We start from the raw sequence: 17,698 nt of genomic DNA on the forward strand, positions 1-17,698 counted from the left end.
TTCCTCGTGAAATATTCTGTCGACTTATGCTTGATTTTCATGAATAACAAATGAGGGTAGAAGATCAAAAAAAGTTGATGAAAGTTAACATTATTTAACACTATTGGCCCCCGATTTAGCTAGGCAACCCATTTGCGATCTATCAATGCAGATATTGTCTAACTTATAACATTTGTCATCATCAAATAACATATGAGGGAATATATTTCTTTCATCATATCTTAGACTATTATGATCTTCCTTAAAAATTGTTTTCGTGGGACAGATTTCCGAAATATAAAATTCTCTTATGGTTTCCCATTCAATTCTGGAGAAAAAAAGTCTCTTGCAAAATTTCCATACAGTCGATACTTTTTTGGGAATTAATAACAACTTACAGGCAGTTCCGATCAATGTTCATTCCATTTTATCATATAAGTGTTCCATAGAATGACTACCTCCCTCTAAAATACATGTTGTTATTTTCAACCCCTAATAATGAAGTTATGAGATCTAAAAATGTGTGAGTAACATCTACTTAGTACGAAAGCGCTGAAGGGCTACACAAAAAAAAATAATCCAAATGTATAATTCCGACTTGTCAGAATTCTGAGTTACAAGTCGGAATTCCGAATTGCAAGTCAGAATTCTGAGTTACAAGTCGGAATTCCGAGTTACAAGTCGGAATTCTGAGATGCAAGACAGTAGTGGGGCTAGAATTGGTCGAATGTTTTGTTGCATTCGATTGTTGCCGAATCATGTGAGCAAAATGCCCTCTGTAGAGCAGATTTGTCTCATTTAAGGCATGTATAGGCACATTTGGAAGCCCCTTCAACTTCAAAGCTTTTTTTTAACCCTACTGAAACTGACACTAAACGAAAGTTAAAGTGACTTAGAACTTGATTATGAAACTGGATGTAGGAATTTCGATAAAATGCTCCTATCATTAAGCAGTAAGAAAGGTTTTGAAAAGTTCCCAGGAGCATTTTAGCCCTCCTCCTGCCTTGCATCTCAAAATTCCGACTTGTATCTCGGAATTCCGACTTGTATCTCAGAATTCCGACTTGTATCTCAGAATTCCGACTTGCAAGTCGGAATTGTACATTTGGAATTTTTTTTTTTGGTGCTGCACTTCAGCGCTTTCGTAACTTGTGTGTTTTTTAGAACCCGTAAAAAAAAATTACTGTCTTGGAAGGGAGGTATATTTCGAAAAAAAATTATAGGAACAACCCTTGCTTATTTTCATCGAGAAATCATCTCCTTAAGTCGTTCACATTTGTTTACAGACAGCCGGTATATAAAAAATTATTTTGTGCATGATTGAAAATTTTTATATCACATTGTAGTGAAAATCATAGAATCTGTCCCAATGAAAAGCTGTCCTCTATATTTCTCATTTCATCACGATCAACAAAATTTAATATAATAAGTTCAATGTTCCTACAGTAACGTTTTGAACGCGAATTATTATAATTCTAGTGATGCGGTACAACACCAAGAATTCACACTGGGTTTCGATCTGGGGAGATTGAACTGGATCTCGTTTCATACTGGATGGCGCTCAAGTGCTACTCGATAATACTTAGAAGCTACTACTAGTATTTTATTAGGTTCCGTCAATTCCAAGTGTTCTCCATTGGAGAAGGAGCTGTGTTGCTCTGACGAGGTCAAATGAGACCGAAACCATGCTCAGCATCTGCTCTCCTCAGGTGGAACGTTCTCCATTTAGTTTCCCTGACGATGGCAAATTGGCTATGATATTGATATCAGTGGGTGGTATGCATCTGAATTAATTGTTACTATCAATTTATTTCATTAAATTTCGGTTGGTAATCATTGAAATATGAGAAATATCCGGTGTGGCTCTTTTTCATTGGGACATCCTATATAATTCTTTTCCTTCGTCTCACACTTCGGTAGTTTGAACCGGAGTGCGTTCTGCGTCAAATATAAATGATGCATTCGACCTATAAAAGTGGAGTGAAAAGTCGATATCATAAAAAACATCATTAATTAATAACTCCTCGGTGCTGAACTTCTACAGAGAGAGACAGAAAATAACTTACCGCGCACATTCGTCATGCCATGCAGGTTTTTCAGAATCACTGGAGACGTCTATAAGACTCGACCTAAAGGGGTGCAAGGTAAGGAAAGAGTGATCAAGAAAAGAGGCTGACAGTGCAAATTTACAGTGCGAGGGTAGAGCTGTAGCAATCAGGTATTCAGACAAACTTCCTCGAGAGAAAACCTGGTCAGGTCCTAAATAACATTTTTCAATAAGTGCCGATTTAATTTTCTCAATTCCTCGGAAGCCAAATAACTCGTTATTTGAAATCGATAAGTGCGAAGCGTTGGCTTCTGTTGATTGGAGAATTCTATTATCCCGATGAGGTGAATTTAAAAAACATTAATGAGTGTTTTCGGTGTTCGAACTCAAACGGAAATGTTTGTAAATAGAACACCTGACTGCACTGCATCAATATGAGGTGAATTCGTAGTTTCGATTGTACACAATTAAACAGTTCTGGTCAACAACTATTTAAATTCAGTATTGGCATGTAAATTTTATTGTTCCGATTGAATTACCTATACGTTATTATCAATAGTATCGTATCCAATAAGAAAAATTCTCGTTCTGAAATGAACTTCTCCAGTGAATAATTCGTGTAACAATTCTCTGAATTCACCTTATACTGATCGAAAGAAGAACATATAAAAGTGAGAAGTGAAGAAACTGAAGACATATAAACAAACGAGCGAAAATAAAATGCGCCCCACATTTAGACGTATCTATTCTACGGCTATATCAACAATATTAATATTATACAATATACAATATCAATATTATAAGTATTTACGTGAAATGAGTTCGTTTCGAATTTTTCTTGATTTTTCATATTGAAATTTCTCGAAAATTCAAGCATAAGTTCATTCACTTCCTAATTACATGTGAAAGGACACGTCAATCTTTGGGGGATTTAACGAAGTTTCGAGCTTGCGGTGTTGTTATTGATATGACACGAGTTAGAAATATATTTTCCGATATAACCATAAGTTTCTTGAGTTTGATATTATTTCAGGGAAAAAGTTCATTGTCGAAAACCCTATAATGCAAAGTTTCAGCAATAGTTTTCATTAGATCTCCATGGACGTCTCATAGTGGTGAATCGCTCTGTATAAAAGTCAAAAATGAATATCTCAATTTGATGTAACAGTTAATAAAACTAAATAATCGAATGAATACAAGGTGTGTACTGAATAATGAATAATATAATAAATAAATTTTATTCTCCACAGCAAACCTTACAATATGCAGAAGGATAACCTTAAAAACAAAATATGCATTTAGGGAATGTAGTAAAGATGTAGAAGGTTATTTCTTGTCCAAAACATTAAACATTTTTTTTTCTGAACAAACCTGCGGACAAAATACATGCCTTGCTGAGAAATGGGTAGTCAAAAATGGGAATGTTTCTCCTTTTTTTTGATGAGATTGAAGAGGCAAGAGATATTTCCTTAAAATTTTCGCCAAAACATTTGGAAGTAATGGTGTCGGTATAAATGTATGGTACCACAATACACTACGCCTACAAAAATATCACAAAAATGTTTGAAAAAGCATAAGTGCTTTCAACTCTTTCATGTTGAGGAGTACTTTCTTGGCAAACAGTCCCAGGTTTCAAAGTATGGGGTTGGCAGCAATTTGCATCTTGACAGTAGTTAGAGGGGTTTGAAGAGGTAGTAGATAACCCCTTAATATAACACAAAACAAACAATAGATAGCTGACATAATTTTATCATTCGGAATATCTTCTGCCATTTCAATTTTATCAACGAAAACGTGAGAAAAATTTCCACTTTTGAAAGCCCATATCTCAGCAGAGATGTATATGATCCCATGTTTCTTCACAAAATATTATTGTTCAGAATAAGAAAATTTTTCCACATCTTAATCGCATCTTCAGTAAACACCCTGTGTATCCGTCAGTCAAGCGCTTGACTGTCAAACCGTCCTTGTGAAAGCAGGCATATTAAAACGTAGCATTTTTATGTATGTATAAGTTTTCATGGAAGATATATATTCCTTGTGAAGTATTTGATTTTGAATCAAGAATCTAATCCCTATCTAATTTTGGTTTATTATTTCCTGCTGTGTAAAATACAAAGGTAATATTGAATCCCTATGAAATTTTCAGCGTTCACCCTATAATATACCATAAAACCATAGACTTATAAATAACATGGACTCCGCATGTGAGAGAGAAGTCTTTTGGTTGAATAAGATGGAGAGTTTCTGGGCAAGCTGTCAAAAGGTTATAGAACACAAGTTTATGCGAAAATTTTCTTCAATAAATTTTAAACAAGCTTCCGAGAAGACACACAGAAATTCCATAGCATTCCTTCGAAATCAATTATGTCAAAAAATATGTGAGTTTTAGTCAAAAATAGATGTAATGAGAATAATAATCAACGTATCAACACCTTGTGGGCAAAGTCTGCGAAAATTAAAATTTTCCATAATAAATGTTCAACAAGCTTCCGAGAAGGCAAACAGGAATTCCTTAACATTCCTTCGAAATGGAAAATATAAAAATTATGTGAGTTTCATTCAAGAATAAATATAGTGTGAATAATACTCAACGTATGAACACCTTGTGGGCAACGTCTGCGTTAATATCCATCATATGATTTTGACATTGCCCACACGGAATCAGTTCATCTCTTTATTGTTCGATCAAAACGCATAAGCCCTTCTCTCTCTAATGCATACAACCCCTCGATCTACTGAAAAGTCACGTGACAGTGAGTCCATGTATTATAAGTCTATGCATAAAACCAATAAACCAGCGCTGAAAGGTTTTCAATATTGTCTAATTATGCAGGGTGGGCCATCCATAACTTTCCACCCCGAATTTTGAGCTTTGGGATGGAATAACGAAAAAACGCTCAGACAGGTCAAATTTTGTTGAAAGGGGGACAAATAAAGGTGTTCAAATGATTTTGATATCACTACCCCTCTATCCGCAACCCCTGACAGCTCTCATTTTTGAATAGGGAAAAGGGGTCGAGCAGCACCTTGTTGGAAAAGCAATTCAATTTCCTGCATGAGTGTATTTTTTTTTCATCGCTTTATTATTATACAGAGTGTCTCAGTATTCCATTAATAACTTTCACACGCCGAATTTAGATCTTTGAGATGGAAAAAACGCTCGGACGGGTCCAAAAATGAAATCGATATCACTACCCCATTAGCCGCTACCGTAACAGCAATTATTTCAATTTAAACGAAAACACAAGATTTACGATCTATTATCTCTATTCAAAAATAATTGTGATAGCGGCTAGAGGGGTAGTGATATCGAATTCACTTTTTAACCCGTCCGAGTGTTTTTTCCATCTCAAAGATCCAAATTCGGCGTGTGAAAGTTATTGATGGAATACTGAGTCACTCTGTATAATAATAAAGCGATGAAAAAAATTCACTAATGCATGAAATTGAATTGCCTTTCTAACAAAGTGCTGCTCGACCCCTTTTCCCTATTCAAAAATGAGAGCTGTTAGGGGTTGCGGCTAGAGGGGTAGTGATATCAAACTCATTTGAACGCCCTTATTTGTCCCCCTTTCAACAAAATTTTACCTGTCTGATTTTTCGTTATTCCATCCCTGAGCTCAAAATTCGGGGTGGAAAGTTATGGATGGCCCACCCTGTATTTAAACAGGTCCGCTATCATAAACGAATTAAAAACAAGAGAAAATTTTGTGTAAGAATAATCAAAATAAAAATAAAATATTGACAATGTGATCCTAGCATATCCTGAAGGAGGTTATTCTGTTGAGCAAATGTAGTTGAGGAAATTGATCCTTATGGGAGTTACACTAAAATCAATAAGTAGGTACCCGCATATAAGTTTACCGTTTCCTTCAGTTTCATTTTTATATTAAGACCTTTTCATTAGGTTTTCATTGAAAATTGGTATGGAAGAAATGAAGTATTTCGAATGTCAAGGATTAAAAACGTTGAAGATATAGTTCTAGGGAACATGAATTTCTTTAAGAGAGACGTAGCGCGTGGGTTTCCGAATCCTATTGAAATTGTCATTACCCAATCCGAGTTCCTATTTCCCCATTTATTCACCAACTGCAGGGACGCTTTCTTACCTATTTGTGTAAAGAAGATGCAGTATTAAATCCATCCTAGACGTTGCGCGAAATGGGTTTTCGCTGTTTCACAATGTCCCAGAGATTCGACGGAAAAGAAAATTAACATAATTTGCATCTTGGCGATATAGCGAATTTTTTATTGAAGTTTCTGGGTCGCTAATTCAATTTGGGGAGATCGGGGTCGAGAAGACGGTTTTTTCAATGTAACGGTTAAAAGCTATGTTTAATAGACGAAATTAAATCATGTGGTTTTTTTGTGAGTTCAAAACTTCCCCTTCAAGTTACAGCCCTTTGAAGTTAATACAAAATAATCTATTTTATTTGAGATCTCCGCGAGACGTGTAACAAATAAATAATGCTGGCAAAAAAACAAGTTTCTATGGTTTTTAACTAAGAAATGTCTTATACGTGAGGGTCAAAAGAAACCCCTATATTATTTTGAATCAGAACTTTTTAATGTGCCTGCATTTCCATATTTACAAAATTTACTTAAAAGAGGAAGTTTAATCTGAATCTTTTCTCTCTCGACTTTTTCCTAAGATTGTTCTTGTAAAAATAGTTGACATGCAGAATACAGAATTCTTGATCGAGAAAACATTTTTATGTCAATACCTTGATAAATTTGACATGTTATGAATTTTCTATGTTCATATTGCAATGTTCATAATTATGGTTTCAATCTTGGAACATAAATACATGGAATGGACATTGACGTGCTATGAATGTAACGTGCGTTCAAAAAAATTCGTCGTCAAGTAGGCTATGGAATTTTAAATGGTGTCCGATCGAAGGTCTTTTCTTGAATTACTTCCTCTTTCCAAAATATAAACAATGATGACATTAACCTATACATCGTAATTTTGTATGGAAAGGCACTTAATTTCGCCCAAAGTGCGAAAAGCATTTCTTTCATTGAGTCAGATCACAAGAATCCAAACAATCTGAGGCGGTCAGAAAAATTCTTGGTAAAAATTTTAAACGATGTCCACTATTTTCATACATAAGAGACATGAATCTTGAACGGATCGTGGTATTATGTTTTTCTTTTTGTAAAAAGGTTCTACCTATTTCAGTAATATGAATGAAGCACAGTAAGAATCTCAATATGTTTATTAATTCTCTATAAATATTGAAATGATTTGGTTGTTACTGAAAATCCATGACTAAACTAAAGATCTGAATTACATGAAAATAAATATTGGACAATTTATCAGAATTCAACTTTGCTATAAAAAGGCACGATGCTTTTTATTTATTCATAACGTTCTACTGTTAAAATTCCATTAAAAAAAAATAGATTCCACATTTTGCCATTGATTGATGCATATCGAACTCCAATTTTTTTTTGATGCTACAAGGATAGGTTATCAATCTTTTCAACTTTCTCATAACATGTAGTTTGACTGATGACAAACTGATGTTTTTCATTCAAAATCTTGTGGTCTTGTGGTATAAAATATGCCAACAGATACTCCAGCCACTTGAGATAAAACCGGAACAGAAGTTCGTGGAGCTTCTGTCTTCTGTCAACGCATCGCAAAACAGTACTTTCGAAAGATTGATTCTTTCACCAACATTGGGATATACATTGGGAATGTCGCTGGAACATTAAAGAATATTTCCACTCTCCTTCTATTTTCTCCCCAATTTTGAAGTAGGATTCAATAATAAATGCTTTTTACACGTCCGTAAAAACCATCTCTATAATATCCTGATAAATTCAATTCAACAACAATCCAAAATGCTGACTTCTAACTTGACAGTTCACCTGGAAAATAGTACAGCAAAAGCTAAGAATTACGTTTAGAAACGAAATATCGAAGTTCAAAATTCCATAGCATACTTGACGACGAATTTTTTTGAATGCACGTTATTTGTTGTGGTACAAACATTCTCTGTCTAGCGCGACACTAAGGTAGTGGCGTGAAATAAATGAATTTGTATAGCTCCTACCTTTTCGTATGGAAAATTGACGTGACAATAATGTCAGATTCAACTATCTCAATTGTGATTGGCGACACTAAGCAACTATCTAAGTAATGATAATTTGTTTTTGAGTTTTCAATTAGGATTTGTTAATTTTTCTGTAATTGGGTTTTTTTACATGTAGAAAAATAAAGCTGTTTATTTATTTGTTTATTTATTTATTTATCTCACTCCAGTCTTTGGATAATAACAAATGTTTATTTTCCATTCCTTCTATCTATGTTCCGAGGTGTCATTGGAACAATTAGAGGATTCATAGGAGGAATATTCGATATGTGACATTTAAAGTAGATTACATTGATATCATTAATTAACTACGATATCTATTGAGTTATGTGTGAAGAGGGTGGAAGCAGAAGTTGTAGTATATTGGTCACTCTCGGGCGATCATCATTTTTCTACAACGGTTACAATTAATCTTTCCTGAATTCACCCTCTACTCCGAAAACAAATGCGACAGACAAATAAGATAATTATTCGGTTGGCTGCTGAATACTTCTATGTCCGGTTGCCTATGACAATTATTCATTAATCAGAAATATGTGTACCATTAAAAGGGGCCATAAATGAGTATTTTACTGTACGTTAAACAGAGCAGAGGTCGGCGAAAATTTTTTTTTTATTTCAGTGAATGGATAAATATCAACTTACCCTTGTTGCTATGTAATGAATATTGTTTGAACTTCAAAATGGAATAAAATAAATCAACAAACTACATGATATTAAATAAAGCCCTAACTCCGAAGAGCTGTAATTTGGAGGGGAAGGGGTTTCGAACAAAACGTTAACTTTATGGAAAACCCCCCTTAATTTTGGTTGAAAAATCAATCTTTTGAAATTTTTCGGATCAATTAAGAAATACTTTTGTTTTCGTTTTTTGGCATGACGGTGCACTTTTTCAGAAAAAATTACTAGTAGAATCAATAATGATTTCTCCCAACGCAACGTGCGAGAAGCATTGTTTTTACGGCGTATGAGGCGATTGAAAAGATTTGTGATTGAAATTTTAATTTTCATACGTCATAGACATGAATCTTGAACGAATCGATGTATTATGTTTTTTGTATTCGCAATTATTTAGAATGGTTGAACAGGGTGGACAAAATTCGTTGTCCATGGAGGGGATCTCGAGAACTATAAGAGCTAGAAGAAAACGGATGACACATTTCCGAGCTCTTTTTCAGAGAAATGGAATGGTGAAAACTATAGCCTCCAACGAATCAGCGATTTTGAGTTATTAGCAAAAAATGAGATTTTGACGATTTCGAAAAGTTCTCATAACTTTTTGTCTTTGAAATTACAGATCTAAAACTTGAACCTTCTACAAGCACTTTTTTACGTAGAATCCACTGACGAGTTTAAAATATTTTTTCATTTCGAATCATTGAAGGGAAGTATAACATACTATTCGGGATCCAGATGATCGACATTGGTTGCTTTACGGATGCTATACCCCAAATAGCGAAGTGTGCCACATCGTTGAACAATAGCCTGTACAACGAACTGATACAGTTGAAAAATAGAAATTACCAAGCTAGAGGTAATATTAAGAACTAGCAGACCCGGCAAACCTAGTTTTGCCATTTAAATTATTTCTAGGGTAGATAATAATAACTAACTCATCGTGATTGCTCGATTGGTCGTAAGAAAAAGGAATGCCTTTTTTTCTGTTCTGTACAATTTTTTTTGGGAATATTTTGTTATATAAACCTTGCCCTAACAATAATAAACACAACCTAAAAAGAATTGTCCAATTTGGTGCGATCGTTTGAACAATAAAGCAGTTTGAAGTAAACCATAGATCCTCTTTTATTAACACATTGACGGACAGTACCTATTTGGCAGTTGCTTGTGATATGACGCGCATGTATACTGATTTAATATGGTTCAAAATTGGAGTGATATACATCAAAATAATAGTAGTAATTCAGAGGATGTGAATATGGAAAAGAAAACAACATACGGCTTTAGACGTCATTGTCATAACATGAACATTTTTCTTCATTTTTTTATGACATGGACGTCCAAAGGCGTTCTCATTTTTTCAACAGAAAAAGTAGAATTTCTTTTCATTAGATTCGGTAAGAAAGTTATAATGAAAGTTTAACACGGAAACTACGTAATTTTCGAGCGTAACACTCTCACATTTGAACAAATACTGAACACGCTGAATGGCTGAGTCGCAGCTGAATACTCGATATGGCGAAGCGAATGATTCGATCAAGATCATCATCTTTGGGGTTCACAAAACTCAAAATGTGTGAACGATGTGACGCTTTTTCATAATATCACGCTTTTCCAACGTCCAGGAACGTCATGTCGATGTTAGACGAGTTTATAGGACGACGTCTATAAACGTCTAAAAACTGTGCCGTCACATCATGCACAGTGACCTGAACGTCTATAGACGTCGTTGTCCGTCAATGTGTTAATATAGATATTGACTAATTTTCAGTTATTCCTAAATTTCAGTGAAAATTTTTGCAATATATATAAACCCTTATAAAGAATAGAATAGGCAATGTCACCCGGCCGCTATTTGTATCGAAATATATTGAAAAACCGTCGAAAAATAATTGTTAAAACAAGTTTTATACACTAAAATTCCACTTCTTTTTTCTCATACAAAACCCAGTAAAAAAACCAACTAAATTGGAAAAAAAGAGACGGGGTGATAACAAGACGTCCTTTATCTTCAGGTTGAAAAAAACAAGACTTCACGTACAAAATTGAGAGCATGAATTGAGAACTAGTAAATTTCGTTTTTGAATGGAGATTCTTGAGGTATTACTTCTTATCCTTAAGCGAATTTTGTTTTTCTCAATACAAAGTTTTATTGAATTTTTTATTTCTGAATTTGAAAAAAATCTTTTGTCAGTTCATTCAACGTATAAAAGTGCCTAAGAAGGTTTAAGTTTCAGAACTGTTATTTCAAAGGCAACAAATTTATAAGAAATTTTCGAAATCGTCTATATCCCAACTTTTGCTAATAACTCAAAAACGAAGGATCGCAGGAGGTTACGGCCCTCACGATTCTTTGTTTCCACTAAAACACAAAAAAGAGCTCGGAAATGTTTTATCCGTTTTCTTCCAGCTCTAAAAATTCTCGAGATAACCTCAGTGGACAACGAATTTTGCCCACCCTGTACGCATTTCAGAAATATGGATAAGTTTGCTGTTTCAAAAAGTCTAACTTCTTTCTGACCTTTTGACAGAGATCTCGAAAATAAGAGTTGTCTCACTTATAAAAGATTGGAGACCATAAATAAATCTCAGTGTGAAAATTGGACAATCGCAATCCACCAGGTGGTATTTAAAATGGGGAGGAAAATTTTCCGAACGCACGGTATTGGCGAATCCAAAAATCTAGACGCCCTCTGCCGACTGAATTACGAAACTACTTTGTCAGTACTGCAAAGTCAAAACAAGTTTAGTTCCTTATGTTTTTTCTTATGTCACGTTGTCCAACAAAGTATTATAATTATTATTTGGAGAAGTTATATTGGGATTATTGTCTGGGTTTCTGAATAGAAATATTGATTCCGAAAAAATATTGGAAAATATATTTATACCAGTGCTTTCAACTGGCAGGAGTTAGGTTAAACGATTTTTCTTTGCGAGAGTTTTCTGCTGAATTCAATTGACGATTTAGAAATACAATTTCATAATTTTCATGCTTCCAAATGAATGCTTTTTCTCATCTGTAGAACTTGTTCCATGAGCTGAATCATATTTATGTCTCTTGGGATTTCAGTATGAGGAATACCTATATCATAACATGGAATTGAAATACTTTAAATAGAAACTTCACAAACTCAGTATATGCATTATTAGCTAGGTTCAATTCAAGAAAGAATCTGTGAAATAATAGGATTTTGTGTCTAGGTACAGTGGATCACCAATATCATCGCTCGATTTTATTCCACAATTCATCCTTTTCAAATGAAATATTATATTTTCAAAGAATGTTGATCTTTCTTTGCGAAATTAAATCAATGAATTCACTTCCGATAAATATCTTGATTTTCTAGAAAAACTCTGTTAGGCCGTACAAATCTCGAAAAGAGTACTGACAAACATCAAAGTTTGTTTTCATTTCGCAGCGCCCTCAACGGTAATTGGATTCGCGAATAACTGGACTTATAGTCTCTTAGAAATAACAAACCAAAACATACGGAGTCCAAGTGAAAGAGAAAATTTCGTAAATAACAAACCTAAGCTTGAAATTTCCCATTCGAACGGAACTCATTTCAACCCTCAAAAATCAAAACACCAAACTTACGCAATCTTCTCGCTGGGCGAGCGCCAAGGGACGTCGTCCTCGAGCTCGTCCTCGCTCTCGTCGCCTTCGTCCCCGGCGTCCTGGCTTATATTCAGGGTGGAATTCGTGAACATGTCGGGCACGGGGAGTATACTCGGCCTCCTGGAATTCCTACGCTGATTGATCACTTCCGGACTGAGCAGGTTGGGGTTTTCTCCGGTCCGCGGTATGTCCAGGTGATTACCCGCCATCGATATGTCGATCGTCGTTGAGCCGGGCGATGATTCCTTCAGGCACTGTCTGGAATCGCCCAGACCCGTGTTGTCTGGAAATGTGGCTGAAGAAAATCGAAGTCGGTAATTGACGGACAGTTATGGAGGCGTTCGTGATAAGTAGATGTGCACCAGATTGCTAATGAATGGTTTCACTTAAGCTTGCGTTAGTTTCGAGAACAGGAGTTGGAATGATTTATCAGCAGTTTCATAGCGAATAAGGTACTTTGGGAATTGATTCCCGGATGAAAATATAAAGGGGTAGTAAACAGATTGTTCCAAATTAAGTCGGCATTGCCAACTCCGTTATTATTGTTGCTACGAATTCGGTTAAATGGGCAAATTAGTATCATTCTTAATGGCCTTCTCGATGCCGAAAACAAAAAAAAATTGACAATCGCGTTTTCAAAATATTTTATAAAATGATATTTTTTAAATGCATTATCATGCATTCGTAATAACATTCTGAATAACAAAGCTCATATCGCCTTTCTTCCTAAAGTTGAAAATGAGCGATTTATGTGGAAATATTCATTTCATTCACTTGTACAAAATGAATTGTCCAAACACCCAATTTTGGTACTTATACGAATTGGGTGTTTGGACAATTATGAGGTTTCAAGTCGCCAAAACAACGAAATTTTTTGTACTAGTGAATGAAATAAATATTTCCACATAAGTCGCTCATTTTCAACTTTAAGAAGTGAAATGTGACTTTGATGTTGAGGATTTATATGAATCAAAATGCATGATGAAATGTAGGGTCTTCGATTTTAAAAATTACCATTTTATTAAATGTTTTGCAAACGCGACTGTGAATTTTTTGTTTGTTTTCGGCATCTAGAAGGCCATTAAAAATGCTACTAGTTAGCAAATTTAACCGAAATCGTAGTATCAATAATAACGGAGTTGGCATTGGTGCCCACTTAATTTGGAACACCTGTATATAGGACGTGTCTTTGACTCCTACAAATATTTTAACAGTTGACTCTTGAGGTCAAAAGAAACAGTTTTTCTTTGAATCATTTCTTCCAATTACGTTCGGTTTAAAAAAAACAGGCTGTCGAAAAACCATAAAAAAAGGTTTTATCGTAACAAATGTTCGGATTGTAGATTTTCATTTATTTGATGAATCTTTTTCGAACACAAGATATCACCCACACTTTCAGTTTTCTCATTATGACCAATAAGTACCATAAAAATAACAAAAATTCAAAGAAACCAACTTTTGAAATTAAGTTGGAACCTATCTAATAAATATTTGAACGTTTTGTAAAATAAAAGTATTCTTCATATTTTCTCGTATAATGCGCCGTTTTCGAGTAGGTAATTTGATGCGCAAAAATTAAAAAGGATCTGTGAAATTTGAAAAATTGGGTACTTAATACAACTCTGTTTGGAAGATCCACAGATTCAGCTAGTTATTCTGAAGGTGATTTTGTTTTTTTCAGGGATGACACAGCTTATTATGAAAACTTAAACTGGCTATATTTTCTTATTGGGGCCGAATCGGAAAAAAATATTTCATTTGACTTCAAGAATCTACTGTTGAAATATTTGTACGAGTCAAAGACTCACCCTATACTATATATAAAAATATTCTATATATACAGGATGTATTTAAACGTGAAATTATTTTTCAGTAGAAAACAGTAAAATTCGTTGTTCATAAATTTTTTCACAATGGTCATCACAACTTTTTTCATTTTTAAATGATTTTGTTTCAGAGATTGGGAGTGAAAACCCTAAAAAGTTTATTAAGAAACCTTTTTCTTGTTCGATCCCTCCAACAATCGTCATAAAATGGATTGAGATAGGGTAACAATAATAGTACTTTGTCAACATAAGCACATTCAATAAACTGCCCCCATATAATGTCTCAATTTTCTTCCCCAAACCGAACGATTCACAATTTTTTCAAGTGACCTAATCTGATAGACTCCATGTACTGAACCGTTCATTTTCTAGCCATATGTTCATGTATTGTTTCGTTTTTCCGATGCCGGAGTCACCTCCTACAGTCTCATACTTGAAATGTAATGACATTTTGTCGAATTTCTGGGGGTTGTAACTCAGCAGCCATCTTAAATATTTTATATAGACAATTTTTGGGGAAATGACTTATTCTGATGACTTCTATACCTTCTGTCAAAAAAAGCCTCTCCTTCGAAAACACCCTGAACGTATATATTTTTTTTGGTCACCCACCCTTCAATATAAAAGATTCAGCACTTTGAAGGTGTTGAGAAGTTCTGTTATAGGTTCTGAATTTTTTGTGGGGGAGGAAAATTGGCCTTATTTATAATTTCGCATTTAATTTTGAGGACATGTAAGTAATCTAAATAGGGTCAAAATCAATTGATAGTGAGTCACAAGATTCGACGGTACTATTATACAAGAGATATGACATGGGAAATAATGAATGAAAAATTTACATGTGATTTTTTCGTTTTCTTTTTCGTCAAATTTCTACGTGATCAGCTGTCTGCTGAAGTCAGTTATATAAAATGTCAGGAAATATAAATGAAAAATTCATCATTCATTGCGTCAACTTTTTTGGCTTCTTATTCCAGCAAAAAGAATATTTATTAATTCAGTCATACGGAAAAAAATATGTCGAAAAATCCGACAGGACCAAATTTTATTGTGATTGTGCGAATAAAAACAAATGAACATGAAATTTTATTTTCATTTTTCGGTTGGGAATCCGTAACAGCGGCTGGAAAAATACCCATTTCAGTATTTAATATTCGAAGCGTGTACATTCATCATCCGGAATGTCTCTACCTATCAACATTTCATCAATAATAATCACACGGTGAACCTTGAAAATTGAACCAGAACACGTAGGTCGTAGAGAGTGCCGTTTTGGACTGTGTATCCATTAAAATTCAAAGTTAATTTGGAATTTAATGGGTATCATTTTCTAGAATGAAGGGTTGACGATTGACATGCAGGAATAAATTCTAAAGTTCAGGAATATTCGGTGGGTGCTGGAATCACAAAAAGGACGAGCATTCAGTAAAATTCGTCCAAATAGCTACAGAATTTAAAAAAATAATGTGGATATCTATCACTGTTTCCAAATCAAGAATCCAATATAGAAAAATTCTTTATTGTTTACTATGAATAACTTGGATGACAAAAATTACTTTTTTGTGGAGGGCTGCATGTGGAAAAGAAATTCAAGGAAAGCAGTAATTTCACTCTATCATATCATTTATTTAATGATGTTATCTGAATTGATAGTAGCATTTGTTGCTTTTTATATCAATGGATGTATCGATATAAAAAGCAACAAATTCATCATTAAATAGATGATATGATAGAGTGTATTGCTTTTTTTGAATTTCTTCACTAAAATCTGAATTAATTTCGATTATGATTAAATGAATCGTCAGGGAAATAATCTAGGCAATTTAGTATATACGGTGTTTCACGAGCGATTGTCTACTACAAAGCCTAGTGGTGGATGTAGGTCAACTAAGCCTTTCAGAAAAATTTTCTTTTGTACCATGAGGACATTAGTTTCGGAGATACAGGACGATTTATGGATTTCGGCTTGAATTTTCGATACCTATAATTAATGTTTTGTGTTCGTCTACTTCCAATAAGGCTTTGAGATGGCACCTGCAATTCTCAGTGATTTATTCCAAGTAAACGAGCGTAAAAAATTTATCCAAATCAGACTCAGTCTCAAGATACATATCGAAAAAAACAAGGCGAAATCCATAAATCACCCTGTATCTTCGAAATTAACTTACAGAAACAGCAACTTTTCAGGAAGGACGAGATGGCCAGTCTGCATAACTAGTCTATGACTACTCGTAGACTAGACCTGTACAGGGTGGGCAAAATTCGTTGTCTACTGAAGGGATCTCTAGAACTATAGCAGCTAGAAGAAAACGGATGACATATTCTCGAGCTCTTTTTTCCTTACTATTCCAAATCTGAAAACAGATCTAGCCTAACGGTCATAGATTATAAGTTATGAACGAAAATTGAGAAATATTCATTTTCAATGAAGCTGGATAACTCCCTTATTTGAACTCGAAATCCGTTGTTACATTCTACAGGCACTTTTTTATGGGGAATTCGAGTATGAAATTGAGATATTTTTCTATCCAGCCATTTTCGAGATACGAAAGGGAATTCTGATTCTTCAAATGTAAACTATAGTTGAAAGTTCTTTCATCTTGCTGCAATTTTTTTGCTGATTTCAAAAATGTATCATATGTTGCTATTCACATGAATGTTACCCGAGAAAAAAATTCAATACTTTTTCCTGCTTTTCGATTCTCTGTTGAATTATAAGTAGGCTGGGTTACCATAGCAACCGTTGAATATGCATTATATTTTGTGAACCTGAGCCTCTATGATTGAAATCACGGATTGCTGAATAAATATTTCGATGATTAATTTGCCATCGTTTGCTCTCGCGATGTTTGATATGCTTATATTACGATGGTTCACAATTCGAACAATACCGTTGACAGAAGTACCTATTTTTCATCATCTTACTTCTGTAAAAATTATAATTATAGATAAATCTTATTTTATTTATAATATTACTGACACTTAAAGTTTCTTTCAAAAATAGAAAAACGATAATTGAATAAATTTTCTTCTTTAATAATCAGACGAAAATCTTTTACTCTCTTTAAAAGGATATCGATCTCAATATCGATATGTAAAAGAGATAATTATTCGTCAGTCGGTAATTCCTATCGCAGAAGGTTGAGTACACATAGGATTACGTGGAGTTCACGAACTATAATGCATTTTCAACGGTCGCTATGGTTACGCCAGCCTACTGAAAATTCAACAGTGAATCGAAAAGCAGGAAAAAGTATTGAATTTTTTTTCTTACGTTATATTCACGTGAATACCGACATATGATACATTTTTGAAATCAGCAAGAAAATTGCAGCAAGATGAAAAAACTTTCAACTATAGTTTACATTTGAAAAATCAGAAATCCCTGTCGTATCTCGAAAATGACTGGATCAAAAAATTTATTGATATCATATTCCAATTC

The 17,698-nt window shown here is 34.2% G+C and overlaps 1 protein-coding gene across 1 annotated transcript in view; it reads right to left on the minus strand.

Moving 5' to 3' along the window:
• The window catches only part of LOC123311108 (potassium channel subfamily T member 2), a 298,137-nt gene that overhangs the window by 58,143 nt on the left and 222,296 nt on the right, over nt 1–17,698 (minus strand). The window contains exons 15-16 of the mRNA XM_044894894.1: nt 12,410–12,725; nt 2,046–2,108 (exon numbers count right to left, since the gene is read on the minus strand). Coding sequence (XP_044750829.1) covers nt 2,046–2,108; nt 12,410–12,725 — 379 coding nt within the window. The remainder of the gene's footprint in view (nt 1–2,045; nt 2,109–12,409; nt 12,726–17,698) is intronic.

The sequence above is a fragment of the Coccinella septempunctata genome, chromosome 1, assembly GCF_907165205.1.
Source record: "Coccinella septempunctata chromosome 1, icCocSept1.1, whole genome shotgun sequence".
In the NCBI taxonomy this organism is placed as follows: domain Eukaryota; kingdom Metazoa; phylum Arthropoda; class Insecta; order Coleoptera; family Coccinellidae; genus Coccinella; species Coccinella septempunctata.